The sequence below is a fragment of the Cervus canadensis genome, chromosome 26 (genome assembly GCF_019320065.1).
Source record: "Cervus canadensis isolate Bull #8, Minnesota chromosome 26, ASM1932006v1, whole genome shotgun sequence".
In the NCBI taxonomy this organism is placed as follows: Eukaryota; Metazoa; Chordata; class Mammalia; order Artiodactyla; family Cervidae; genus Cervus; species Cervus canadensis.
This window is the reverse complement of record NC_057411.1, coordinates 30,281,755-30,294,469: the sequence shown is the minus strand read 5'-3', so window position 1 is coordinate 30,294,469 and position 12,715 is coordinate 30,281,755. Positions and strand designations below refer to the sequence as shown.

Genomic DNA, 12,715 nt, shown 5'->3' with positions numbered 1-12,715 from the left:
CCTGAAGGTCTTTTAAAGTAAGATGTGGGTAACTGCCAAATCTTTACATATTTTTCAAACAGGTATCAACCCCTAAACCAAAACTTCTATACTCTGCCCTATTTCAGGATTAAAATTTTAAGTCACCATTTTTCTAGCCTCAACAATCTTCGTATCTCTGAGATTGCACTCATTACCATTTAATTTAAAATGCCATACAGTGCAACCTACTATCTTATTTAAATGCTGATATGACTTTATTTTTTACAAGATAATTAACATTTCATCTGCCACAGACTGTACCACTGGCCCCCAAACACTCACTTGCTTAAAAACTGAAGCTCGTTTGGTTCCCCTTTTAAAATGTCTTCTGAATGACAATTTTAATTAAACTCATTCAGGGTTATGATTATGCTCAATTCAATTATTTTTAAAAAGTTATCAATAGTCAAGGGCTATTAGTCAACTCTAATCGAGCTAAGAATTAGCACCTTAAACACTAGGAAAGTAAGGAAAATCAGTATTGTCTCCTTCAAGGGATCATAATGTTTTACAGTAGATAAAAATAAGGAAGAACAATCACAAAAATATCTAATTGTTTCTATTATATATGTAAATAAGTTACAAACATATCACAATAGATATTACAATACTGATTCACTTCATTTTCCTCTGTCCTTCCCTTCTTACAAGACTGGAGTAAAATAAAGACTAAATTTTTTCAATTACCATCACCATCTTCCTCCTCCTCCAAACTTCAGGAACTGACTAGAGTTCCTGGTACGATAGTTAACAATCATAGCTGTCTTAAGAGAATCTAAATATAGAACAGGTCTCCCTAGAACCCAAACTGCCAGTTACATTCGGGGAGGTGGTGGGGGAGGCAGGTGTGCATGGGGAGAAGAAGGCAAGTTTGCAGGAAATTGACTAGTTGACCCCTTCACACATGTTAAAGTTCAAAAAAAAAAAGTCAACACTTTGATTATAATTCTTAAGCATACGCTACAATTTCTAATTTTTTCTTTGAAAATACCACATTAAATCCAAATAAAAAGTGGTTTTCTATCTTCTGATGTTTACAAAAGACCACATAAATTTATAAGAATTATACATCAAAATGTATCCTTTAAATTCATTAAATTCAATATGCTCAAGGATAACATAGTAGCATTCTGGAAAAATCCTATAATACTAATATGGACACAGCATGTTCTTCTTGGTTAGACCATAAAAGAAACATAAAGGGATCAAGAAATGTGATTGCTTAGATTCCCTATCTTAAACCCAAAGGCATTTTTCTAATTGTCCATTTACATGTGCTCATATCACCAATGCAACAATATTATAAATTATTTTTCAACAGCATTCCTTAATTAGACAAATAATTAAAGCTGAGGTGCAATGAGTGTCCACAATTAGATAACAGCTGCTCAGGGAGAAACCAAGACACCTAATAACCCAATTTATGAGCAAATTCCTTTGGCATAAAACAAATGCAGAGAAATACTTACCTCGACAATATTCCATTAAGATAAGCACTTCCCATACATTATCACTAATTGAATTTACAGCACAGTCCAAATAACCCACGATATTTTTGTGACCAGATAGCTCTTTCTGCAAAAAATAAACAAAATTTTAAAAACTGGAAAATATGTATGTTAAACATCTATTGTTAATGATTTGAAGTTTAAACTAATATACTTAAAGAATTTCAAAAAGATTTAAGTATGGAATCTGACATGTTTAAAAAAATTTCTACAGTTTCAATGGAAAGTTTAGTTACACATGACTGTCATTTTGTAACAGACAGAAAGTTAATGAATACTCATTTTTAAATTCAATGGAGAAGAAAGACATCACTTTTGTTCATTCAAAACAATACTCTTCAAAAGGGAATACACAAGATAGCACTGTGGGACGCAAGAATAAAATACCAGATTTTATATGGTATTTTAAATTTGTATTTTATTTTAAAATATGAATTTTTAGTTCCTAAACTAACAGCTATACTCTCATTTGTCTGTTTTCTCTGCAACAGACTGCAATTTATATCCACCTAGTTAAAAGAATTTATGAATGTATGTACTTTCAACTAAATAACCCAAAAAATAAACAAGTAGCTAAATAGGATTCCTATAAAGAAACTATAGATTAAATATAGTACTAGTTGAATGAGTACATGCAAATAAGAAGAAAATGGGAAATCTGACACTTTGCTCCTAGTATAAAACAATCATCAATATATAATAAGGTTAAAAACAATAATGATCTAAATTCATTTTGTCTTTAAGTTTAAAGTAAGTTACATCCACTATCATTAAAGGAAAAAATCTAGTTTTAACTATGCAATATAATTTGAGACATTAGCTAATGGCAGTTGAACATGTGAATAATTCACAAATAAACATAAATAATGGAGGATTGGTCATCAAAAAACAGTTGGAAGACAACTGCTCATCTCACCAAACTATCTTCTTTCAAAGCATAAAATCTGAGTGTTAACTGAGATTGATGATGACTACATTTTATATATCTCAAATGTAAACAAATTCTATTGAAGGAACTATTACAATATAATAGTAACGTATCTGGGCTCAAGTTAGAAAACTGTCTAAGGTTTCCTATTATCTCGGAGTAAATCTTTTCCCCCTTTGACTAACAGCCTTACCTGGAAAAAAAGCAAGTCTCAAAGTCTAATCAACTCTAGTCTAGCTGAGGGATAGGGACAATAAAAGCAGAATTCAGGTAAGTCATATTGTATAAATGCGCCTGTCTTAAAACAAAAAGGATCAAACCACATGTGTGTTGATAGAGATGTTGATACAAAATAAGAAAATCTCCCTCTTAGCAGCTGGGGAGGACTGACAATAACAAGTGTTTACAAGGAAGTGAAAAAACTAGAACCTTCCTACACTGCTAGTGTGAATATAAAATGGTTCAACTGCTGTGGAAAACAGTTTAATGGTTCCTTAGAAAGTTAAACATGGAATTATCATATGACCCAGCAATTCCACTCTTAGATATATAGCAAATGAACTGAAAAGAAACACTCAAACAAATATATATATATATATATACACACATATATATAGCAACACTTACTCACAATAGCCAAGAAGTAGAAACAGCCCAAATGACCATCACAATGGTTTTTTAAAAGTCCATCAATAGATGAATAAATAATATATGCATAGCATATATAATGGAATATTATTCAGCAATAAAAAGGAATCAAGTGCTGTTAAGTGCTACAATGTGGATGAATCTTAAAAATATACTAAGTGAAAAGAAGTCAGACACAAAAGGTCACATACTGCATGCTTCCATGGATATAAAATATCCAGAAGACACAAATCCATAGAGACATAACATAGACTGGGTAGTTGCCAAGCCCTGAACAAGAGTGGGATGGGGAGTAACTGCTTCATGGCAGGCGTTTCCCTCTGGAGGGATGAAATGCTTTAGAACAATAGGGGCAGGCTGTACACAACACCGTGAATGCATTCAATACCACTGAATTGTTCACTTTAAAATGTGAATTATAAAAACTATATTGTGTGAATTTTGCCACAATAAAACAAAAATATTAAATATACATATTAGACTTGATAAAGAACGGATGAGGAGGAGGAAGAGGAGAACAGGAGAGAGGAGGAGGAGGAGGGGGGAACAAGAATAAGAAACTACCCAGAGCATTGACAATAAGCAACTCGAGACAAAAAGGAAACTTTTATTCTGTAGTTTTCTTGAACTGGTTAGTCTAGTTAACTGAATTACTGAAATTTTCTTTAATGGCCTAGTAAAGTATTTTTCACTTTTCCTAGTATTCATATAACTTACCATATAACTAGAGTACACACCTATGGAAAAAAATCAATTCTACAGCATGATTTTTTAAATGAAAAGCAAAACTAAGTTTTGCCTGTGAATACAAACACATACTTTTATTAAATACCCACGGGGATGGTAAGCACCAAATTCAGGATAAGGGCTTCTTTCTGGATTAGGATAACAGTATAAAGATGACATTGGAGAGGAATACACAGAAGGCTTCATCTGTATCTGTAAGCTTTCAATCCTTAAGTTGAGTAGGTGATGAAGTGGCATTCACTAGTCCTCTCAATTTTTCTATTCTAAGAACATTCCATAATTAAAACGTATTTTAAATAGAAAAAAAGAAAGCAGAGAAGCCTGCCTGTTGAACTACTATAAGCAAGGGAGGAGAGGTAGGAGTTGGCTGTATTTAGCCCTAAGTGTGGCTTTAAAGAGTACACTTCAAAGGTTGTCAGGATGTGCATAAGCAGCTTGCCTAAAAGCTGGTTAATGTTATGCTGATACAAGTTTTTCAAATGGAATTACTCTTTCACTTACCATAATTGTAATTTCCCTTTTACAAATGTTGAGGTCTGTCGTGTTATTGACATACATTCGCTTCAATGCATAACGGTGTCCACCATGAGTCCGCACCAGGAAAACAGTTGAGAAGCCACCTATGAGAACAAGTACCAATTAAATATAAAGAATTTGAAACTACTGCTAAAATCATGTAACATCATTGAGGAGCTTAATCTCAGAAGGAAATAAAGTGACTGTACACAAGACAAAAATAAGAACAGTAAGTGACTAATATATTAAATTACAGCCAAAACATTGCCTTGCTATACCAACCACAAACCAGCACATATAGGATAATATGCTTTTCAGGTTACATGTCTCTCTTTTAAACATTAAAATATTAAAATAGTATCTGAATGGGAATATTTCTTCTATGGGATATGGAAAATACTACAACATAACTATATCACTATATCTGGCATATACTACTGATTGTCTACCCATCAGGCCCCCCCCTCTCTGTGATGACAAACCACCAGCAGGCTCAGATGGGCGGGTCCCTCATCCCGATCTAGGGGGCGAACCGACACCGTATTAAGGCGGTAACGAGAGCCTCATTTCCTCTTGTCAGCAACTGATTTCAGATTGACTATGCTAATGGGACATATAGGAAAGTCTGCTGAGGGTTGCAGGAAAGATTTTCCATCTGGGGGAGGGGGGCAGGGGGAGAGAGTTTTATGAAGAAGGCCTTGCTCTTCCTTCCAGCTTTTGGATTTTGCAGTGTAAGAACATAATGTTTAGACCTAGGACAACCATATGTGGCTATGATAGAAAAAAGAATCAGAGAGAAAACGACCCAGAATACTAACATAGTCAGGCTACTGAATTAGACAAGCCTTTGGGATCTCTCATGCTAGATGACAAATGTCCTCATTATTTATGCCACAGTCTGTTCACTGCACCTAAGAAAGCATCATATATGAAATATACAGGTATTCTAAAGAACAATTCTGTTACATTTGAACAAAGATTTCCACCTTAAGTTTTTAAAACTCATTTTGGCATAGGATATTTTATGTCACTTTCATCAATTTGATAGTCCTTCTAAAACAAGGCTTCCCTTGTGGCTCAGCTGGTAAAGGACCCGCCTGCAATGCAGGAGACCTGGCTTCGATCCCTGGGTTGAGAAGATCCCCTGGAGAAGCGAATGGCTACCCACTCCAGAATTCTGGCCTGGAGAACCGCCATGGACAGAGGACAAGTAATTAATGTGTTTAGAACATAACCGTTAAGTCACTTTTGAATTAACTAAGTGCTCTAGGCGGGGACGGGGTCGGGGGTGGTATTTTTTAGTGCCTTGTTAAATCTAACATCTAACATTATTTAACTTATATGCAGAGTACATCATGAGAAACGCTGGGCTGGAAGAAGCACAAGCTGGAATCAAGATTGCCAAGAGAAATATCAATAACCTCAGATATGCAGATGACACCACCCTTACGGCAGAAAGTGAAGAAGAACTAAAGAGCCTCTCGATGAAAGTGAAAGAGGAGAGTGAAAAGGTTGGCTTAAAGCTCAACATTCAGAAAACTAAGATCATGGCATCCGATCCCATCACTTCATGGCAAATAGATGGGGAAACAGTGGAAACGGTGGCTGACTTTATTTTTCTGGGCTCCAAAATCACTGCAGATGGTGACTGCAGCCATGAAATTAAAAGACTTACTCCTTGGAAGGAAAGTTATGACCAACCTAGACAGCATATTAAAAAGCAGAGACATTACTTGTCAATAAAGGTCCGTCTAGTCAAGGCTATGGTTTTTCCAGTGGTTATGTATGGATGTGAGAGCTGGACTATAAAGAGGGCTGAGCACAGAAGAATTGATGCTTTTGAACTGTGGTGTTGGAGAAGACTCTTGAGAGTCCCTTGGACTGCAAGGAGATCCATCCTAAGGGAAATCCATTCTGGGTGTTCAGTGGAAGGACGGATGTTAAAGCTGAAACTCCAATATTTTGGCCACCTGATGCAAAGAGCTGACTCACTTGAAAAGACCCTGATGTTGGGAAAGATTGAAGGTAGGAGGAGAAGGGGACGACAGAGGATGAGATGGTTAGATGGCATCACTGACTCTATGGACATGAGTTTGGGTTACCTCCAGGAGTTGATGATGGACAGGGAAGCCTGGTGTGCAGCGGTTCATGGGGTCGCAAAGAGTTGGACATGACTGAGTGACTGAACTGAACTAAACTGAAATCTTAACATACACTAATTTATTTGACATAACCTGATTACAAGTAAAAAAATTTCCCAATCACTACAAGAAGTCATTCATCAGACATAATTTGCTAATTATGTCTCTCAGCTCCTAATCAGCATTTTCTTTCCAAAGAACTGAAAATCCAACTTCAAAAAAGTGACATAAAATTAGATGCCATTATCTGTTTCCTGTAACCGAGATCCTCAACTCATTTTCTTGCCCAACACATTGATGGACTCTACTCATTCCCTAAGTGACAGAGATTGTCAATGGAACTGGGAGAAAGGCATCAAAGCTGAGAAATACAATATTATGAAACTGATTCAGCAAGGATCATCATTGTATGGCAAAATTCTAGATGAAATGTTTATGAAAAATAGGATATTCACATGGTGTCAAAGCATCAAAAGGAAAATCATTTCTTTTCAAAGAAGAAATTTGGGGGTCACTAATATTGGCATTAATATTGACATTACATGCTTCCTGATGTGATAGAAAATGAATTAAACAGCATCACCTGTGAAATACCTTTAACCTAATAAACCTTAAAGGCCTAAATTCCACTTTACAGATAACAGGGGCTAAAAGAATATGGAAAATAACACAAAGTGACAGTAAGACAAAGTCTGAGATACTGACGCTGGTTAGTTGTCTTGTACAGTATTCCACATGTAGAGTACAAAAATGGAGTAGAATCACGTTACAATCAAATTAATACATCATTTTTGATTAATTACTAGTTTTAGAAGAAACTATAAAACGTGATTTTTGTTGCTCAACTATTGGAAAGTTGTTGCTGTTACTGTTTAGTTGCTAAGTTGTGTCTAATTCATTTGCTACCCCATGGCCTGTAGCCTGTCAGACTCCTCTGTCCATGGGATCTTCTAGGCAAGGACACTGGAGTGGGCTGCCATTCCCTTCTCCAGGGAATCTTCCTGACCCAAGGACTGAATTCACCTCTCCTGCACTGGCAGGCAGGTTCTTTACCACCGAGCAACCAGGGAAGCCCATTTCAAAGTGAGGTCATTTTCTTCATTAGCAGGTAATGGGCACACCCAAGGCAGCCTCGTTACTTGTTCTGGAGCTTCACCCTAGGGAGCACTCCTCAGGTTTGATCCACATCTGGTGGCCCACGAGGAACAAGGCTTTGGGTGCCATCTTGGCACTCTCCCTCTGCCCTGCTCCAGCTCACCGGTATCACCCAGAGAAGAGCTTTTCCCTCATCTGGAGTCCCAGTTTCTGACACTGCTGCTCAGGGGAGACCTCCAGATCACCTGGTTCTGGTGGCCAGCACAGCTAACACTTTTAGTTTCATAAGCCTCTACATATCTGCATACTTTTAAAAGCTGGTGTCTGAGGATTCGACTTCCAGGAAACCTGCATCCAGGTGCTGAGATTCTACCCTTTGGGACAATGATAAGTCATAGCACATCCACAACTACTGGTGGGTATTAAAAATGTAACAGGCTACGTGGACAAGGACAGATGTTTAAAAGATAACCAAAAGCTGAGGCAGGACTGAATCACAAAGTTCATCTCTTATACAGGGCCACGCCTTCCAAACTGACTGGTTGTTCATCTACAGTATAGAAACCAACACAAGAGACACAAGCAAAATGAAGAAACAGAGGACTATGTTCCAAATAAAAGAACAAGATAATATCTCAGGAAAACAAAAACACTTAATGAAAGAGAGATAAGTAGCTAATCTGATAAAGAGTAATAATCATAAAGATGCTCACCAAATTGAATAGATGAACTGGGAGAACTTCATCAGAGATTTAAAAAATATAAGAAAATACCAAACAGAAGTCAAAGACCTGAAGAATATAATAACTGAACTGAAAAATACACTAGAGGGGTTCAACAGCAGACTGGACAAAAGTAGAACAAAGAGTTCAGTCAACTCTAAGACAAGGCAGTGGAACTCAACCAACCACAGCAGCAAAAAGGAAAAAGAATGAAAACAGTGGAGATAGTTTAAGGGGTATACGAGACAACATCAAACAGACTAAAATTCACAACATAGGGCTCCCAGAAGGAAAAGAGAGACAGAAAGGAGCAGCAATCTTATTTGAGGAGATAATAGCTGAATTTTCCTTAACCTACGGGAAAAAACAGACATTCAGATCCAAGAAGCCCAGAGTTCCAAATAAAAGGAACCCAAAGATACCCACATCAAGACACATAGTTAAAATGTCAAAAGTTAAAGACAAGGAGAGAATATTAAAAGCATCAAGAGAAAAACAACCTGTTGTTGTACAAAAGAACCTCCAATAAGACTATAAGCAGATTTTTCAGGAGAAACTTTGCAAGCCAAAGGGAGTGTCATGATATATTCAAAGTGCTGAAAGAAAAAAACTTCTAACCAATAATACTCTACCTGGCAAAGTTATCACTCAGAAATGAGAGAGATAAAGAGTTTTCCAGACAAGCAAAAGCAAAAGGTGCTTATTACTGCTAAATGGATCTTAGAAGAAATTTGCTAAACAGACTTCTTTCAGCTGAAAAGAAAGGGTACTAATTAGTAAATTAGTACATAATGTACATTAGTACAAAATGTACATAAATGAACAAGTCTCACTGGAAATACAAACACATAGTAAAGGTAAAGGTTTAGTCATTTATAAACTAGTATGATGGTTAAAAGACAAAAGTAGTAAAAATAACTATGATTACAATAATTAGTTAAGTGATACACAAGATAAAAAGATGTAAAATGTGACATCAATAATATAAAATGTGGAGGGGAGGGAGCAATAACGTTGAGCTTCACAACGGGATTAAACTTCTGTGTTTTCAATTTAAAATAATTACTGCAGATATAAGTTGTCATATGTTAAGAGTTGGTAAGTGAAATGAAGTCGCTCAGTCATGTCCAACTCTTCGTGACCCCATTGACTGTAGCCCACCAGGCTCCTTGGTACATGGGATTTCCCAGGCATGAACACTGGGGTGGGTTGCCATTTCCTCCTCCAGGGGATCTTCCCGACCCAGGGATCGAACCTGGGTCTCCCACGTTGTAGGCAGAGGCTTTACCATGTGAGCTACCAGGGAAGCCCAGTAAAGAGCCTATGTAGGCACACCTTGGAGATACTGCATATTCAGTTCCAGACCACTGTAACAAAGCATGCTTCAGTAAAACTAGTCATACAAATTTTTTGGATTCCCATTATATAAAAAGCTATGTTTACTAAACTATAGTTTATTAATAGTACAGTAGGATCATGTCTTTTAAAAATGTGCACACTAATTAAAAAAATACTTCATTGCAAAAATATACTAACTACCATCTCAGCCTTCAGGGAGTCTTAGAGCAAATATTACTGATCACAAATCACCAAGGAAAATATAATAATAATTTAAAAGTTTAAAATATTGAAAGAATTACCAAAATGTGACACAGAGACACAAAGTGAGCAAAAGCTGTTAGAAAAAATGGTCCTGATGGACTTACTCAATGCGAAGTTGCTACCAACCTTCCATTTGTTAAAAAAAAAAAAAGGCAGTATATCTGGGAAGTGCAATAAAATAAAGCACAAGAGAACAAGGTATGCCTGTAGTAAATACAGACAGAAAAGATAAAGAGAAATACAAGCACACCATTAAAGAAAACCATCAAACTATAAAACCACCAAAGAAAGAAAACAAGAGAAGACAGGCACAAAGAACAAAAAACATGGAAAAAAAAAAAAATAGTGAAATGGCAGTAAGCACCTACTTAACTGAAATGTTAATGAACTAAATTCTCTAATCAAAGACACAGTGGCTGAATAAATTTTTTAAAACACCAACATATATGCTCTCTACCAAAGGCTCACATTAGATGTAAGGACACCCAGAATCAAAGTGAAGGGATTAAAAAAATATTCCATGCAAATGGAAACCAAAAGAGAGCTGGAGTAGCTACACTTACATTAGATAAAATAAACTTTAAAACAAAGACTGTAATAAGAGACAATGAAGGGTGCTACATGAAAAGGGGTCAATCCAACAAGATAGAACACTTGTAAATATTTCTGCACCCAAAATAGGAGACCTAAATATATAAAGCAAATATTAACAGACTTAAAAGGAGAAATAGACAGTAACAAAATAATATTAGATGACTCATAGCTTAGTTGATAAAGAACCTGCCTGCAAGGCAGGAGACCCCAGTTCAATTCCTAGGTTGGGAAGATCCCCTGTAAAAGGTAAAGGCTACCCACTCCAGTATTCTGGCCTGGAGAATCCCATGGACTGTATAGTCCATGGGGTCACAAAGAGTCAAACAAAACTGAGGGACTTTCACTTCACTTCAAAAGTGAAAAGTCGAAAGCTCTTCCACTAAGATCTGGAATAAGACAAGGATGTCCACTCTCACCATTCCTATTCAACATAAAACTGTCACTATTCACAGATGATATGATATTATATATATATATATATATTGCAGGAGACCTGGCTTTGATCCCTGGGTTGGGAAGATCCCCTGGAGAAGGAAATGGCAACCCACTCCAGTATCCTTGCCTGGAAAATTTCATGGACAGAGGAGCTTGGTGGGCTGCAGTCCATGAGGTTTCAAAGAGTCACACACATATATATATAAAAACCCTAATAAAGACTTCATTTAAAAAACTGTTAGAATAAATGAATTCAGTAAAGTTGTGGAATACAAAATCAACATACAAAAATATGCTGCATTTCTATGCACTAATAATGAATTACCAGAAGAGAAATTAAGGGAACAACCCCATTCACAACTGCATAAAAAATAATAAAATACCTAGAAAAAAATTTAGCCAAGAAAGTGTAATATCTGTATCTTGAAAACTACAAGACATTAATGAAAGTAACTGAAGAAGGCACAAATAGATGGAAGATACTTCATACTCACGGACTGGAAGAATTAATACAGTTTAAAGGTCCATACTATCCAAAGCAATCTACAGATTCAAGGCAATCTCTATCAATTCCAGTGGCATTTTTCACAAAAATAGGATCAAAAATTCTGCAATTTGTATGGAACCTAAAAGTTTCCCATGGTGCCAAAACAATCTCAAGAAAGAAGGGCAGAGCTGGAAGCATCAGACTCCTTAATTCCAAACTATATTACAAAGACATAATGATTAAAACAGTATGTTATTGGCATAAAGACAAATTAAGCAATGGAACAGAATAGAGAGCCCAGATTAATTAAATAAACCTAGACACACATGGTCAATTAATTTAGGACAAAATAAACAAGAATACACAATGGGAAAAAGTCTCTTCAATAAATGGTGTTGGGAAAATTGAACAGTCACATGCAAAAGAATGAAACTGGACCACTATCTTACACCGTACACAATAATTAACTCAAAATGGATTAAAGTCTTGAACATAAGACCTGAAACCGTAAAACTCCTAGAAGAAAACACAGGCAGTAACCTCCTTGATATAGGTTTTGACAATGATTTTTTGAACCTGACATCAAAAACAAAGGCAACAAAAGCAAAACTAAACAAGTGGGGCTATATCAAACTAAAAAGTTCTCACAGCAAACGAAACTATAAACAAAAGGAAAAGGCAACATATTGAAGAGAAGAAAATATTTGCAAATCACATGATAGAAGCTAATGTCCAAATACATAAACAATTTGTACAATTCAATAGTTTAAAAAAAATCTGATTTGAAAATGGGCAGAAGATTTGAATAAACATTTTTCTAATGAAGACACACAGATGGTCAACAGGTACATGAAAAGACGCTTCACATTATTAATCACAAGGGAAATGCAAATCAAAACCATGAGATATCATCTCACACTTGTTAGGACATCTATTATCGAAAAGACGAGAAGCAGCAAATGCTGGAAAGAATGCAGATAAACGGGAACCCTTGTGCACTGTTGGTATGAATAAAAATGGGGCAGTCACTATGGAAGACAGTATGGAGGGCCCTCAAATGATTAAAAATAGAACTACAGTATAAGCCAGCAATTCCACTTCTGGGTATTTATTGGCAGTAAATAAAAACAGTAATTTGAAGAGATATAGATGGACGCAACTTACCAACTAAACCACCACACCACAGGTACTCCCATGTTCACTGTAGCATTATTCACAATAGCCAAGATATGGAAACAGCTTAGCCATCAACGGATGAATAGATTTAAAAT

At 36.1% G+C, this 12,715-nt stretch overlaps 1 protein-coding gene across 2 annotated transcripts in view; it reads right to left on the bottom strand.

The window, feature by feature from the left end:
• Positions 1-12,715, bottom strand: part of BMP2K (BMP2 inducible kinase) — a 108,714-nt gene that overhangs the window by 56,074 nt on the left and 39,925 nt on the right. For both annotated transcript variants that reach the window (XM_043448562.1, XM_043448563.1), the window contains exons 2-3: positions 4,354-4,472; positions 1,491-1,596 (exon numbers count right to left, since the gene is read on the bottom strand). In XM_043448562.1, the coding sequence (XP_043304497.1) occupies positions 1,491-1,596; positions 4,354-4,472 (225 nt within the window). The remainder of the gene's footprint in view (positions 1-1,490; positions 1,597-4,353; positions 4,473-12,715) is intronic.